General features: G+C 36.2%; 1 protein-coding gene across 1 annotated transcript; it reads right to left on the bottom strand.

Annotated features, from left to right (window-relative positions):
* Nucleotides 1–13,334: 13,334 nt before the first annotated feature.
* LOC144446932 (D(1) dopamine receptor-like) lies at nucleotides 13,335–14,495 on the bottom strand. The gene has a single exon (XM_078136778.1). The coding sequence runs from the start codon at nucleotides 14,493–14,495 to the stop codon at nucleotides 13,335–13,337; it is 1,161 nt and encodes a 386-aa protein (XP_077992904.1).
* Nucleotides 14,496–18,657: the final 4,162 nt, after the last annotated feature.

Raw genomic sequence — 18,657 nt, 5'->3', positions numbered from 1 at the left:
CTATGGGTGACTGGGTAGCTAAAGCGCCGAGTAAACGAAAACTCGACTACGACTTTAAATTACGTACTGTGTATCCGTGGGTGGATGTTCTTTGCGCCAATGCAAAACACATGGCTGCACTTGGTAACTTGAGTGTTTATTGAAATGATGAAGGATGTCTGCTTATTTATTTATTCATTTATTATAGTATAGCTGTGTGTGCAAATGTATATGTCTGTCTGTCTGTCTGTCTGTCTGTCTGTCTGTCTGTCTGTCTGTCTGTCTGTCTGTCTGTCTGTCTGTCTGTCTGTCTGCCTGCCTACCTGTCTGTCTGTATCTATCTATCTATCTATCTATCTATCTATCTATCTATCTATCTATCTATCTATCTATCTATCTATCTATCTATCTATCTATCTATCTATCTATCTATCTATCTATCTATTTATCTATCTCTATCTCCGTCCGTCCTGCTAACCGTCCGCCCATCGTATCCGTCATGGCCCGTCTATCCATCTGTCCATCCATCCATCCATCCATCCATCCATTCATCCATCCATCCATCCATTCATCCATACATTCATCCATCCATCCATCAATCCATACATCCATCAATACATCCATCCATCCATCCATCAATCCATACATCCATCAATACATCCATCCATCCATCAATCAATCCATACATTCATCCATCAATCCATACATCCATCCATCCATCCATCCATTCATCCACCCACCCCCCCCCCCCACCCCCTACATCCTGTCTCTCGTTTGGGGCACTTATAATTATGCAATAGGTAAACACCGAATAGTCATGACTGATATTATTTTGAAAAAGTGATGAATCATTTTGTCCACCGACTGCTACATAAACATTTCTACTTACGCCATGAGGCCATGTGGCCCACGGCAAAGATCCCTTAATGAGAGACAACTTTAACTTAAACTCTAAAATCATGTGTAATGAAGGTGATGTAAAAATCATGAAATGAATCTCCAGAACCCAAAAGTTCACGAATCACCTTTATTTACCGGAGTGGCGTTTCCTATATATTCATATAGCCTTCCATCGTATCTCTCGTATTAAAACGAAGGGGTATCACATTTCATAGATAACATCCGATATTTAAAAAAAATTACATTTTATAGTTATTTAGCCCATCAATCATACTATATCACTATTAGTACACATATCACATCTACTTGAATGTAAATAAAGAGGGAAACTCATCTTTCTGGATAAAAGGAATCATTCAAATACGGAGGAGTAAAATCGAATTGTACACAGAGTAATTACTTTGAGTGGTTGCTAGGACGTCCGGGACATACACGATATGTTGAAAATCCGTTGTATATACTATGTCCGGCATGCTTATAGATAGAACTATTGTTTAGGTTTTTTTTCCAGCATTGCAAATGTTTTTATTGGGAGAAAGTATAACATTTTGGCAACAAGAGTGATTACGGGTCAAAGGTTTAATCTGGGGAACCACTGGGATGATAAGTTTGAGTATTTTGTTAGGACAATCCTAGGAAGCATACATAAATAAATATCTAAAGCAAGATGATCAAATCGAAGATATGCAAAATAGATCCAAATTAAATTTGATTAAGTAATTAATTAAATTTAATATATTGTTATTAGTAAATTATTAGTTTCAAGTTGTGATGATTTTTGGTCAATACACTTTAATCCACGTCAGTAAAGAGTTTTGTAATATTCCATCACCTTTGGGGGGGGGGGGGTGGTGTTCCAAGGGATGTCTAAATGTATGTGTATATAATGAGGAAAGATCTCACGAGAAACTGCACACACAACCTTGACCACGCCCATGTTAACAGCTTGAAACCGCTCTTGGCTCAAGAATTTTGGTAAAGCCAACCATTGTCAGTCAGACCAATAAGAAACTGAACTTTCCCTGGAAGATGTTTTTAGTCACTCTAGAAATTTGATAGATGAAGTTGAAGTGGAAATTTAACAATGAACTTAGCAACTGTAATATAGTGAGTAAACATATATGGATTTTGATGGTATACTCTACCTAGGCAATAATGCTCCAAGATTGACTCTGGGGTGGAGACGAATGCAATATACATTTGTAAAAAAAAGTGTTTTCTATTTTGAAATTCATCTTAGTTTGCTGTTCCCTCACTGAGATTAATTTCATCAAGAAATGTTCTTCTTTATTCTAATATCAGCAGCCATCTACTTGGTTTTCACGTCTGACAATGATCGCAGTTTGCACACAAGACCAGTCACAAAGTTCTGAATAAATAAATAAGAAATAAATAATTGATTGATGTGATGAAGGGGTAGACAAACTGAACTACAGGCGTCCCATTGTATTCTTGAATCAAATTATGAAGTGTGTATATACCATAAAAACTTAGTTCATAAAAAAGCAATATTGAGGCAGAACTGAACGCTGTGTTCACCTCGAATGGCTCCAATATTGAGAATACGACAATGACATCACGCATAACTTAATTCGTTCACCGATCGATCAATAATTCGGGTATATTCTGAGACTCTCCGGCTATGATCTGGCTCCAAAAAAATATTCACGTGCGTTTAAATAGGCCCGTCAGTTTGTTCGTGCGTATATCATGGCGCCACTTTTACATTTCTGTCTTGTCACGCACGCAAGATAACTGATGAGAAAATATTATATTGATGGCGTGCTGGTTGGGTGCCAAAAGGGGATCTATCAATAACACGATTCATAGCATGATATTGAGGAAATCGCTCAATTCATAAGACCAGTAGCATTCATAAATGCCAACGGACATGCGCACTAAGTGGTTAATGGTTTTTTTTGTAAGGTCAAACGAAAATGTGTCACATTGTTTCGTGAATAGCGTATTCGATACTTTGCTTACGAAGTTGAGTTAGAATTTATTATTGAGATGCTAACCACCATTGATCAAACGGAACGAATGACGCAAATGCTTCAGAGATTTGGTGAAACTTACGCTCATTCCCGCCAAAAATCAATTCATACATTAGAACTTTTTAACGTACACATTTTTTAACAACCAAAGCCACTCGCTCCAGAGAGAACCCTTCTGAATCAAGAATTTAAAAATAAAAAAGGTTATATAGATTATCACAATTTTATATATTTTAGAAAGTAATTTATTGGCTTTTTTTTCAAAACAAACTACAAGTTTAGATATGATACTATCGCCATAGTATTGGGTATCCCAAGACCATTGAACAAAAGTTAGACTTGTCTGAGTGATATGAGAATAGCATCCTCCTCACGAAGACGTATACCAAAGGACGGGGGGGGGGGGACTCCAATAGAAAGGCACACAGGAATGTGGGTCATTTTTCATGGAATAAATTCCCTAAACATGGGTCAACTTTTCATCTGAAAAATCTCTAAACACGGAGTCAATAACATGAAAAATGTCTCCATGCCTAAGAAATGTCTACATACACAACATCAGAATAAAGTTAATTGACTGAACGATTGTGACTGGAAATCCTGGTCTGTTTTGTACATGGTTAAATTTTGAACTTGGGCCACACACTCAATCCGTCTGAAAATCAGAGGATTACTCTCCCCCCCCCCCCCCCGGCAGAGACGAGCATCGAAAAGTATAATGAAAAGGAACGTCCGGTCAAAGATCGGAACGGGTGTAACGCGTGTCCAGGGGAAAGGTTCGAATACTTTGTATTGCAAAGATTCGGTACCCTTCATTTGTCTATCTAAATTCTTCGGCCACCGGGAGTTTGCCTGATTGATCTTAAATCATCTTTGGAATATACATTGAGGAAAACATTAGAAGAATCATACAACGCTACTGTTATCGCTTGCAAATATATAACGACTTTAGCAAAATCTGTGAGATGACTGTCAGATTTGTTATCAGACCGACATGGCTTATTATCATAGGATATCAATGAAGTGTTTGTTTGTATGTCCATTATCATGTGAACGACTGGTGTTTTCTTTAATTAAATAGATATGAAGTAAATCCACGTTTGACATAGTAAAGTAAGTTCGTATCGTGCTATAATAAATTTTGCACTTGTCCTGGCTCACATTTACTGTAATAGTCACTCGACTTTGTAGATACATTCAAACAGGCATAGTTTGCGGTGTTCAAAAAAACCCAGGTTGAGCCACGTCGCTGTGCTATGACCAACAAATCCGATAGAGTTACACGTGTTGTGTCAACAAAGAGCTAATAATGCTATGTTACTGATAATCGTATTAAATGCTATGGACCTTGACGAGACATCATATGGTCCGAAGTTGTGTTTTAAATAAATAAAATAGGTGTTAAAATCATAATTCTCGGAATTCACTGAAAAACGTAATTCATATTTACACAGGTGACTCTGGCAAATTATGGTTCCATATAATTATGGTAAATCTGGTACGGTTTTGATACTTGTATGTATGTGACCGTCGGTGTAAATAATTATAACCGTTGGAATCACGACTGTATACAACTTTGGGAGCGATTTAATTTGCAAATTCAGTGTCAAAACACAATATATTTCGTGAACCATTTCATAGATTAGATAGGAAGAGATCTGGGACAGCGAAGATGACGCAGGTGCAACCGACCCGTAATTATCTAAGCTTGTTATTGTCTTGTCTACGGTTTGGTGTCTTCATGGGAAAGCCCATCATTAGCAACAATCTCTGTGCTGTGTCAAACAGACACCCACTCACAAACAGCCACCCAGACACAGGAATGTGTTCAATCATAAAAAGACCAGGGATACACTTCATGATCATATTGAACATAAAATCGAGGCTCACACATACACGCATTTGCTCACTGCACACACGTTTTCGTCAAACGACTGTAGTTTGGCGTTAAGCGCCAAGGAGTCATTCGATTACTATATAGTACGTGTTCATGAGATTGTCGATTTTTGAGGTATGGTCGAGTCAGGTAACGTCATCTGATTGAACATAAAATCAAGGCTCGCACATACACGCATTTGCTCACTGCACACAAGTTTTCGTCAAACGACTGCAGTTTGGCGTTAAGCGCCAAGGAGTCATTCGATTACTATGTAGTACGTGTTCATGAGATTGTCGATTTTTTGAGATATGGTCGAGTCAGGTAACGTTTTGTTTCAGGGTTTATGAGTTTGGTTGTATACTCATAGTTTTGGAACGGAGTGAATTTTGCTGAAGATTGTAGGTATTTCAAAACAAGAACAAAGACACATGACAACCAAGACAACGTCCATAGCAACTTGTGAGACAAAAGGTTTGGGTCAAAGCAAGCATAGTTATGGGTAGTCCAAGTAACAGATGAGCTAGTAACAAAATCCGCATCAGCCATGATAGGGAGGCCCACACACGATAAATGTACATGTACTGCGTGCTCATCTATTTTTGAGTGAGGTTTACAGCAAGAAATAATTCATAAATTGGCGTTTTTCTTGCATTTTCAGAATCTACACAATTTTTTCTATTTGGGCATTAAGATAATTTTACATTGACATCTGAAATTATTAAATTACAGCTACTTTGAAAGTACAATTTCGTCCGTTTTCAGTAGCGCGCGTACACTGTATTACGTGACGGTCACATTATTTTCTAAAAAACGTTCTGAAGGGGTGCCAAAGGTCATAACAGTAAATATAGTATGCTTGTTTTGATTTGTTCTCGCAACGTCAGTTTTCAGTCTACAGCCAATCATATTAGTTCTTTTAAAAGTACTTGGCGTGAATAAGACGATACAACAGGGTGCGGCCATTATCTTTAACGCTGTAGACCGTCTGTACGCGCCGTAAAAACTATGAAATTTCAGGTGATTATGTTTTCCAGGGGTTTCTCTATTTCAATATGCACCCCCTACAGTTTGAAAATTTATGATTAGTATTACATTTGTGTGAAATTTCAATGGTATTCGACGGAAAATGTACGCGCGATTACAATTTGAACTTGGGGATCACCGTCGAGGCCAGCGCCTCCAGCAGTACTGTACACACTAGATGTTGACCCAGGCGTGGTGTTAGTGAACCGAGGGTCCAACGATGAACTATGTCGGTAAGTTTTGTTCCGTTTACAGTAGTTTACGTGACAAGTATGATATTTTTTACTGTTTTCTTAAATTGGTCACTATTTCCGTATAGGAATTAATCACTGTGTGTGGTATTTATATTGTGACTGTCAATTCTAATGCCGTCAGATCTGAAAGGATCGCGTAGTGTTGTTGTAACCGGAAGTAACAATAATTCGTTCGAACTAAAATGTCATCTATACAAAATCCCGTTCAAGGCGAATATTGTAACCAAACAATGTTGATGTCATTTTAAAACTTTGTTGTATTTAAAGCAACTAATAGTTATTGATTTGCCTTTTGACGCTTCCTTGGGTCGAGTCAATAACGTAAACAGATTGACGTGACATTTGATGTTGGTGGCGATTTTGCTAAGTTCTTGTACTTAGCAATAAGTGGCACATGCTAATTTTTATAATGATTGTTTATAATATATTTATGTGTTCTTGTTAGCGTTATAGTTGAATGTTTTCATCTTACTATACCCATTATGTAATAAAAGTAAATTAATATCTCAACAGACATTTATGATTACTGATTTCCACACATACAAATTTCAATGCGCTATCTTTACATAAAATTATTGATGTGCAATTTATCACCATCTCAGTATCACAATTTTACTTAAATTTGTCTCTAAAATTTAAATCAATTTTATCAGTATATTAAACGTTTATGAATTTGGCTGCTAAGATCTAAAGATAACTACTGAATTGTAAATTTAGATAAATTTATTTCATTTTATTATACAGTTAAAAGGCTAAAGTCTGTTGTATGTAGTATGTGTAAATTGTCGACATTAATAATTCTTTTGTTAACTAACCTGTATCACTGCAATATATGTATATGTATAAATAATTTCATAATTTATATTTTATTTTATAGATCAGTAATTTCATCGTCTTCTGAAACAGCTCTGCAGCAACCCCTAACAAATTATGAATTCCTTGAAATACATTACACAAGCCAGAATTTTGAAGAAACTTATAACCAGATCGAATTGGTACCACAATTTATCAACTCTGATCATTTGCATAATGTGACTTTATCAGTTTTATTGTATTGGATAACTATAGCCATACATCAATAGCTTTCCTGTAAATTAATTACTATACCTGATTTGGTACCACAATTTATGTAACAATATCTACAAATAGAAACATGCAGTCTAAGTGCTTTGATGTTTGTATATATATTTTTATACTGCTAATTATTATGGTTTTGACAATAGGTAGCTTCCAAGCGCAACTGAACGTGCTATGCAAAGGACAGTGGGATTGTTTGTATTTACTGTAATACCTAATCTTGATAGAATAATCAACTCTAAAGGAACTTGGTAACTAAATGTGTTATTTGTGGTTACAATCAATGCGAGATTGTTTACAATTTAGTGATGGGTTCATATTTATTGCTGTATTTCCCATGATGCACCATTCACAACATTCAACATGACATATTTGCAGGTGCTTTATTTCTTATTAAAAAATGACAATTTGATTATTGACCCCCATAGCAACTTTGTGAAATGTTTCACCATGTCAAAATCATAACAACAAATGTGATGAAGCAGTACAGATTGGAAATTTGACTTTTTATTGCAGATATCGCGAAATTGTGACAAAATTGATTTTTAGCATTTTTTAAATTGAATTTAACACACTAACTCTATTTCTGGTTGTGTGAGCTTTAATTATTTGTGATATCAATAACTTTGTAAACAGCTATGTGCAAATAAAACTGAGTTCACTTGTTCAGGTTGGAGTCAATGTATGTCTTAAATTGTCATGTTTTTATTTGCTACCCTGAAAAGTTGCCAAAAACTAAGTTTTTGTCAAATTTCAACTCAATTTATTCCATAAAGTTAATTTCAAGTATTTATAAACTTTACTTATTCTTAGTAAGGTTTACATTCTAAATGGATGTGATCAAAAAGAATAGACATTACACTTCCAGATTTTACTCCAGCAGTGGCTAAAATTGGCTATATTTACTGTGTAAAAGTTATTTTTATATCAAAATAATTTGCATAAATTTGCATATTTATATTCTAGCCACGAAATATAGATTGGAGTGATGTATTCATGCCAAGATACACTCATTTTGAAAGTTTCAGCGTTGAAATGATGAAAATGAAAAGAAATGTGTATTTACCCAAAAATTTCCTTTATACCTGTGTATAAATGATAGATTTTGCGATGTTTGCCCCAAAATAACTTTTTTTCCAAGTTGTTCAAACAAAACGTTAGAACACATATAGACTAACATATAACAGTATTTTCATTATGAGGAATATTAACCTTGTGATCCCAGTAATTCAGATTTTATTAACTGTTAAAAAGTGAAGAAACCCCAAAATTACCCTTTTTTCCACTATGGGCCTCCCTAGCCATGACCAACAGCAATGGATTTTAGGGTCAAACAATTGGGTATAGTACATTGTAGGCGGACTAACTGCTACTCCAAATTTGAACTCTGCAAAATCATATCTGTCAACCACGACCACACATTACACTCATAGCAGCTGCTTTACCATGAATTTTAGCGCCAAAACAGCTAATTTGGCCTAGAGCATCACGAATCTACCATCCTAAACAACCACAGCAACCATGGCCATGGCAGATTTTCATCTGTAATAATAACATCAAAAATAGTCAATGCTGTGGACCATTTCACATTACTTGTACATGCAAGGATTATTTGATGACCTTGTTCCCAATTTATTTCATTTATCTTGCCATTGAAAGGGAAACAAATGTAACTGTTTCTTATTCGGCTGCCATTTTCTGCAACTTAATCCAACTCAACTATTCAGTGTAATTGTTAAAGTCTACATTTTTGCCAAATCTGGTTCTTTCGTTACAAAATCTTCAATCAATGCATTTCGCCGAAGTACCAAATACAGATGTCGGCCATTTTGAATTGATCCATCGAACTGCCGCACTAGCTTAATATGGTCCAGAAAGTCAACGCTCTAGTCAAGCATTAAGTTGGTGCTCTCATCACAAATCGTACATTTTATTACCAATCCGGGTTAAGTGGCTTAGGCTGTGCAAACGAATTGAGTAGAGAAAATCAATTTTGATGGAATAGTTTCACGTTATGTTTTTAATTTCAGTAATCCTTTCCTACAAATTCTTCTTACAAAGAGATTGCACATAACATAAATCATTCTGAAGTGAAAACATAATTATGATGAGCTACTCACTGCCCCAGCTTGTAACGTTGCATACACAAATACTTACGTTCGATGACTTCAATAGTCTGCTGATTGAATATGATGTAAACTGAACAACTGTGTTGTTGGATATGAAGTATACATTTTATTGAGACATGCCAGTTCAAAACGGGTTTATGGGGAAACTCGTTACTAAACATTCCATATGGCACACGTACAAATAATCTCATAATATAAGACAGTCCTATCTACGTACGATAAAATCCCAGTGCAATCTTTCATCCGTCCTCCCTGCGATTGTATAGTAATTGAACAACTTCTGACATATCATTTGTTGTTCACTAAATGATTGTACAACCATAGAAAACATCCTTCTTTTCAGGTTTACGATCCAAAAAAACAGGAACCGTAAAACTTAGGCGATGAAAGAAAAGGATGCCTCAATAAATATTTACAACCTTGATCGACGATATATGATAGCTTTGTACGTAAAATACAGTTTCAGTGTATTGTCTATCAGTGTTCTCGTTTGACGAGCTTGTCGAATATCCCTCTTTTACCATACCCTGGTTTGGAAGATATGTAGTCGTATTAATTCTCAACTTAAAAATAGAGTATTTTCAGTGGGCAATATTATGCCAATAAATGTTGCCTGGAATGACCATAAAGATTGTAAACCCCTCAAATAGTAGGGTTAATCATTGTTAACTGACTTGAATTGTGTGTGTGTTGGCAGGAAATCGCTCTTCCTTTCCTTTCACTTATAGCCACTACATTGTTGCTCACAGTACAATTGTGTTTCTAACGGGAATTTTGATTCGTTACAGCTACAAATTACATCATCTGATTCTGCTTTATGCCCCCCCCCACACACACAAACTTCCACATACATACATACATACATACATACATACATACATACATACATACATACATACATACAGATAGACAGTGTCATGCATACCTGTATATATATATATATATATATATATATATATATATATATATATATATATATATATATATATACAGGTTATGAAAATTTGAACCAAATTATATGCTATAGACCCTACAGAACTGTTTCGTGAGGTGCGTATTCCTTACTCATCTACCCCTGATGAGTGAGGAATACGCACCTCACGAAACAGTTCTGTAGGGTCTATAGCATATAATTTGGTTCAAATTTTCATAACCTGTATATAATTCGCTCTACTACCCGTATTGAGCACTTTTATGTGGTTTTATCTACATCCAGTCAATTATATATATATATATATATATATATATATATATATATATATATATATATATATATACATACATACATACATACATACATACATACATACATACATACATACATACATACATACATACATACATACATACATACATACATACATACATACATACATACATACATATATATATATATATATATATATATATATATATATATATATATATATATATATATATATATAACGAAATTAAATGCAACGGGGGGAAAGAGGTACACATCAGGAAAAGTTAGTGCACGGGATCTACCGGTTAACACGTTAGCGAAGGTTTTCAAAGCATACTGACTAGAATTCAGGAGATGTGGGTTGGAGTCCAAGTCCTACATGTGTAGTGTCACTTGTCTTTCGTCCTAAAGATATACGCACAAAACCATTACATGACACGCAAACACACAAGTGGAAACCGGTTGAATGTAGCAGGCTGTGCTAAATCATGGCAAGTCGAGGACTCCGAAGAAGCCAAAAATGTAGCCTACGGTTATTTTGCTTGCGATTTGTGTAGAAACCCGTTTAACTGAATAAGAACGCTTTCTGGAGACAGTCAACTTTCTTTTTCGGGTTAACTTCCCTTTTTTGTATTTAACGTTGTTAAAACTAATATTGCAGAAGTCGCAGCACGTAAAGTCAGGTATGCACTCGTTCTTTTTTGAGTGGGTGTTGATAGTCGTGGATATTACAGCTTCAAGTTCGTTAGACTTGCTACAAAGCACGGGCGACGATGGGTTTGCCAACACAGAGTATTTGTATTGAGCTATGACGTCTAAAAATAGACTCTAATCAAATCTTTGAAAATGAAAGTGACATTTTGTGACTTTAGTCAAAATTTCGCAATAATTTGAAATGTACCCCCTCTATCTGTGGACCATGTTTCCGCAAAGCATTAATACAGTCCGTTTGATGTTAGTGTGCACTGGGACTGTGTTTGATACAACCATGCAGAAATCAATAAGAAACTGGTCATTCTACACTTCAAGATAGCAAGAATTTCTTGCTACATTTTGTCTAAATGAAATAAAGTGTAACTAGATTCAGACATGTGGGTGCCAATATTCTGATGTCTTCTCAGTCCGCTAGGTGTCCGCTAGGCGCTAGTTAATTCATTTCATAAAACAAACTGTCGCAAACAAGTTTACTCATTTAATCTTGCTATCGTAAAGTGTAGCAAGTGTAGTTTCTTGTTGGTTTCTTCGTAGCTGCAGTGTGTATCAAACAGAGCTAGTGAACGCTAACATGCATCAGCTGATAGTATAAAATTTACAATAAAATTGAAACGAGGTTCTGTAATTTGAAATGGGGTTAATGACAACGCTGTGATCGTCACCCTGTCGTCATTGCTCAGCCACCTGTAGAGTGCCGACGGCGACCTATGTCGTCATGGTAACATATCAGTCAAATTGGTATTGGTGTAGTTCTAGAAGCGAATAACTTTTACAATATACAATTAATTTAGTTTCGAGGAACTGATTTTAATCTGTGACGAAAAACAATATAATAATCGCAAATTTATATAGCTCTATGTTCATAAATAAAAGGCATGATTTAAAGGTTGCTACGGAAACCGTGTCAATCAACAAAACATTTTCTCAGCAACAGTTTGACTTCAGTTGTTAGATACGGTGCAAGTTATTGTTTTCTGTCAGCGGATGTCCTGTCAAGGTCACACAAGAAATCGAGTGGCACGATGTGGTCGTACTTATCAAAGGTTTTTGTTATTAAACAACGTTGGTAAACATACCGTGCCCTTTAGAAGTGTCAATCGAACATTGGTCCTCTGAGGTCAAGCAGTTTTTCCCCGATAAATTGTCACAATAACATATTCCGATTTATGTACAAGTTACCCAATGCGTTGGTCGTTTTCTTCGCTTTTACGAGTCCAGCGTTGCTATATTCTACTCGCGGCAATGGTAGATGTATCACGCACACAACAAAATCTCCTGCGACTTGAGAGTGTATGTTCTCCTGGGTATATCTTCTAGTCAACTTGGTAGATCATTGGAAACCATGTGTCTGAGGTAGATACTTCTTACAGTGGCACGAACTGAGTTTATACTCCTTTTACTCAACTGAAAATACTTACGTAAAACCTCGATTAATCTATTACAATATAATAGTATGAATGTCGAAGCATGCATTCTATGACATTACAATTGCCGTCAATTTGTTAGAACAACTGATTGCCTGGTATGGATTCCACGACATTTTTGGAAATGACAAAAAATACGTTATTGGATCGTGTATATGTTATATCTCGATACCAGGTTTTTGAGTTCAGCGAATTGCTGCAAGTGATGGTTAAGTATGCTTCAGTAAGTATAGAATACTACGATTGACTTTTAAATACGCATTATAAATTTCACCCAAAAAGTATAAAGCTCGGCTTGTGTCCCTTTAATTAAGCTACGTCCAACACTTTATGATTGTAGAGTTTAATACGAATGCAATTAACAGTTTTGTAGACGAATTATGATGCATCGATATCCACTCAGCCTCAGGAGGATGTTAGACATTTAATATTTAGTTTACATGTGACACGAAATATTCAAGTACAGAAAAATAATTAATGTACAACAAAAAAGTTCGGTTAATACTCATAAATATATACATATTATTATTATCATATCGCACTTTTTAGATATTCGTCAATCTTCGCTTCTGTCATTAAAAAAAATAAGATCAACACATATTTGAGTGAATTGAACACACGACGAAGTACTGACATTTAATGTTTAACCTGGTGGGTAATTTAATCGGGCAGAAATAATAAATGCCAGATCGGAATTTTTATTTTTAGTAAAAAAATAATTAATGCAATTATCATTTATAATGGTCTGGTTATGCTAACTTTCTGTTGAGGCAATGTGGTTCATGTCTGTCGTTTTGACGTTGTCAGGTGGGTTCTCACCATTACTAATACTATGATGTGACTCGCGTAGTTTTCCCGACGAAATACGTGATATTGAATCCTTCCGGTCGTGCGGACTGTTAGTGACCTCAAAATTTGAACTGTCTCTTTCGGAAACACCTCTGCATCGGAAGCAGCAAATAATGTTTTTGAAAGCCCTCCTGAATTCAGAATTGAAAGCGTAAATAAGAGGGTTTAGTCCACTGTTCACGTAGCCAAGCCACACGAATGTTGTAAATACGGGTACCGGCACACACCCAAAACAGTACGGATCAACAACATTTACGATGAAAAACGGTAACCAACAGAGTATGAACACTCCTACGATTATTCCTAATGTTTTTGCGGCTTTCCGTTCCCTGGCGTACGAAAATTTTCTTTTGGTCCCGGACTTGTCTGAATACTGTATTCGGTTGACCATGTTCTCCTGGGCCGCGATTCTTATTTCATGTTTCCGAGCCACGCAGAATATTCGGGCATAGGTGAAGATCATGATCATCATGGGTATATAGAATGATATCAATGATGAGACTAAAGCATACGTCGGGTTCAACAGCAAAGCACAAAATTCTGGATCATCGTACAGCTCACGGTACCGTTCATCTTCGTACCATCCCAGTAATACGGGCACTACGGAGATAAGCGCCGACACAGCGTACGTTACCGCGATCATGATGGCCGCTGTTCTCGACGTCATTCGTTGGTGATATGTAAATGGTGAAGTAATTGCCAAATATCGGTCGAGCGATATCATGCACAGATTTATGATACTTGCCGTACAACAGAGTACGTCCAAACAGTTGTAAACACGACAAAACACAGTACCAAATACCCACTTTCCCATGATTTCGTTAGCGGCTGCAAATGGCATGACAAGCACCGCAACTGTGGTGTCAGCAACAGCCAAGGAGACGATGAAGTAATTGGTTACAGTCCGCAGACGACGAAATGTCAGTACTGAACTGATCACCAAAATATTGCCCAGTATAATAATAACTGTCATAGAATAAAGTAATAGCCCAACTCCGATCTGAAAGCCGAGGCTTCTGGACTCTCCGGTTCCTGTATCTGTCAAATTGGTGACATTCTCGGCCATGTTTACCATCCGCAGCACCTGGCTTTGAGCTCTTGTCCCGGCCGACCACCGCACGCACTCTCGTCCACTGAGGTTTACTCTGTTGTAGTGCACCTTTTAGTTCAATCTGTGGGAGGAACAAACCCATAAACAAAGGTAAACGCCACAGAACCATAAATTTAAATCAGCATATAGTAAACAAATTAATGCCACTTTTTTTTAGTCAAGTAGCAGTGACGGACTGTTTACGCAGCAACTTGGCAAGAACCGACAGCTTAAAACTGACAGGTGTACTTTTCAGAATGGAGCATTCGTCCACGACGACGAAATTCTAACAGTTTGGATAAACCGATATTAACATTTTATCACACATTCCTTGTCATGATGCAAAGAAAAAAAGGAAACGAAACCGTCAACTTGACAAGGTTTGTGTCATTGTATCCATCGTCGTCACGTGTGTAACTGACGTGGACACTCAAGGTATTCGAGAACCAAGTGTAAAAGGTTTGGCAATTGAATGTTGAAATTGACGAATGATCGGTGAAATCGGATCACCTCGTAAACAGAGATTAGTGCCGAGAGATGAGTAGTAGTATCACGGTAATCAAATGGTGCGGTGGCAACAAAAGTGAGCTTTAACTACGTTTCGACAACCTTGGGAATAAGAGTAACTGGGCGTACATGCGGAGACACTCGATTTGATGATTGTCATGCATACCTCTAATAACGATGTAGTGAATAGTGCCAACAGCAGTGCGACGTATGTGCGATGATTTTCTCATTACGGCACTCGACTGGCACATAGCAACTACGTCAGGTATTACGTAAGCAATCGGCACTAACAAAGTAATGCGAGCATGTTACACGAGGATTGCAATTCCAATAATATCATTAAACCAATCACGATCCTATATCTTGTGTATGGTTAGTTTATAAATTCCGTTATCTCAATAACTAGATGGTGTTGATCCTCCTTAATTAAAATACTGATAAGTGATACGTCCTCGTCTGGCTACGATCACATTAATGCTGTATTCAGCTTTGTAGGGCGTGGTGGTCTTAAGGAAGCCATTACTATTCATCATTTAGGAGATGAAAGTTTGAAACACCACCCCCACCCGCCCTCCCAATGCCCACCACCACACATTGAACAAATTTATGTAACCTATCTTTTCAAAAATCACCTTTTTTCAATGAGAGACAAACGTATAGCTCTATCTGGAAAATTGCTATGTCATTCACTCGAACCGCTGTAAGGTTTCTAGTATGTATGAGACATTTTACAAGTCGGCATTTCTTGTTAGCCGTTTTACGCCGTTGTTGTTAAATAATATAGGACCATAAAATATAGGGCCACCATATATACATCACGAATAATAACATGTCCATAATATTAATCAGTGACAGAAAGGTACACGGACTAACGGAACGGTACGCATGAGACATAGTATTTGTAAACCCATGGCATTGCGGTACTGGGGTAGTAAATATTTGTGAAAATAAGTCATTTTCAAATGTCGTCATTGTAACATCCCAACTGAATTAATCATGAATGTGTTGTAATTAGTAATTCGACTAATGACGTATTTAATTGGATAATTGGATATATAGCACTTGGACAGTTACGTGATGAAATAGGGGAAGTATATTAATAACTAATGTAATTTTCTTTAAGAACGAAACCTAATTTGTTTGTTCAATAATCTAATGCTGTTCATTTTCATTGAAATTATCATAACATTGAATGTGGTATGTTATGTTCCGCCTGCCTGTTAGCAAACAGTAACCCCACCCCTCCTCCTCCATGTTAGCTACGGTGAAATTTCCTCAAGCCCATACCTACGCCACTTCCCAAAATATACTAATGACTAACCCTAAGTGTATGCGCTATTATTCGGTGAAACTATTTCGTGGACTTGTTCTAAAAATTCAGTAAGGGTGACAATTCGTAGAGGAATTTGACCTTTAACGTAGTCTAACTATTTGTCTTATTGGCGGCCATTACTATTTCCCTCGCAGTACATGCAATAGTAATGTCGGCCTCCGACAAAAGGTTATTGTGCGGATACGGAAGTATAACAAACTTGTTAGAGTGGTCTTTTGTGTGGCTTTTTTCTTTAAGGCCACCGACATTTCTTCATTGAAATGTATCATATGTAAATACGTGTAAATACATGTAAATTGCGTTAGTGACAACAGCAGGTATTTTCTGTCAACGTGAACCACGAGTACAAGTTAGTACGTAGGTATTATATGTATGTAATAATAATAATAATAATAATAATAATAATAATAATAATAATAATAATAATAATAATAATGATAACCGTAGAAATCCAACGCAACGAAATAAACTTAGGACGTATAGAACATTTAAACCCAACATTTATTTTGAACCATATCTTGTTATTTTGAAAAGTTTTCAACTCCGACATTTTTATACAAAGTTTAGATGCTCCTGTCATAAGTTAATGATCGAAATGGGCAGATATATAAATATACCAGTAGAAGACAGAATATGCTGTGTGTGTGACTCCAATGAAGTGGAGTCTGAAATTCATTTTTTGATAAGTTGCTCTAGGTACAGTCAACAAAGGCAGAGTTTCTTTCAAACGATATCCACTATTTACTCTGATTTTATGGATAAGGATGACGAGACTAAGTTCATCGTAATTATGTCAAGTATAGATAAAACTATTGTAGTGACGACTGCAAAATTTATAATAGATTGTTTCAGGATCAGGGACAGTATTTGATTTTCTTTTTTGTTTGCATTGTAGTCTTTTATATAAATTATATATATTTCTCAGCTGTTTTGTGATTTTGGCTCACGTGACCTCCTTTATTCGTTCTTATGTATTTATGTAACCCTCCTCCGGGGATAAACGGAGGTATGTTCCGTTATTGGAATAAAGAAAGACTATACTATACTAATAATGTTGGTTTTTATATAGCGCTTTCCCACTCTGTGTTAAAACCGCTTTACAATTATTACCCCTGGCACAGATCTATAGAGACACAACGGCCCTTTATACTTTCTGGACTCCCATAAGAGCATACAATCCATTGCAGCCTCTATAAGCGCATAAGATTAAAGCATATTGCAACCTCTATCCTATACCAGGTCCCCAATTATACACCAGGGTGGACTGAAACACAATCGTAAGCATAACAATAAGCGACGCAAACAACCTATCACAAGAAATTGAAAGAATTAAGCATCGTGTTCTTGTAAAATAGCGATTCAGCCATGACATATCATGAGAGGTTTTTTTCCAATAATTATTAAATTAAAATAATATTTTGCAATATTAAACCTGCACTAGCTGCAACTTGGACTTTTTTTCTTCAAATAACCAAAAATATACTCGCTAAAATTGGTCAATTACTAGTACATGGTTTGTATTTATAAAAAGACATTATATATGTTAATTTCCTAGGTAGTGTAGCAGCAAGTTTAAAAAAAATGAGCGAAAGCTCGGTTTTAAATCTTTCACCATGTACAAAACTCTACTAGATATATCTGGAGTATCATCTGGTTCCTGATTCGATTTGACAACCATACCATATATATATTTACTGATATTAGTAATTGTTAAAATACCTATATTTAGACATTTGCACATGTTAATGAGTGGTCTATATTATCCAAGACTGAGCAGTACAGAAACAGGTTGAAATCGTGTTCACCGTTGATGGCGCTCATTTTTGGGTGCGAACCCCCAAAATTAATTTGATTTTATTTATAGTGTATACAGCTACAAAAATACGTTTGCCCACAGGTGATGCAATAATTTTCACAGTGTACGATTTTACGAGTGTAAGTCATTGTACCTGAGAAAACATTTGTAAAAAAAACCGTTCCAGTTACAGCTAGCGCAGCTTTTAAACTTCTACACTACAAAATAGTGGAGAAGGAAATGGGACCGATCAAAGGCAGTACAGCAGCCGTCACCAAATAAGCAGGCACATCATCACCCACACGTATGACCAAAATTTTGCGGGTTATCAACTTGAATAAAACTTTAATTGCACTGATAAAAAACAAAGCTTTAGAATCTGATTTACTGAGATTTAATATGAGATGAGAGTACATAACAGTACAAGGGCTGGCTCACATCTGGTCATGTTGTTACAATCTGTTGTCTGTTATTAATTGTTCACTGTCAATACATTCAAATAA

The sequence above is a fragment of the Glandiceps talaboti genome, chromosome 15, assembly GCF_964340395.1.
Source record: "Glandiceps talaboti chromosome 15, keGlaTala1.1, whole genome shotgun sequence".
Classification (NCBI taxonomy): domain Eukaryota; kingdom Metazoa; phylum Hemichordata; class Enteropneusta; family Spengelidae; genus Glandiceps; species Glandiceps talaboti.
Note: the sequence above shows the minus strand (reverse complement) of the source record. Positions and strands in the feature narration are given on the sequence as shown.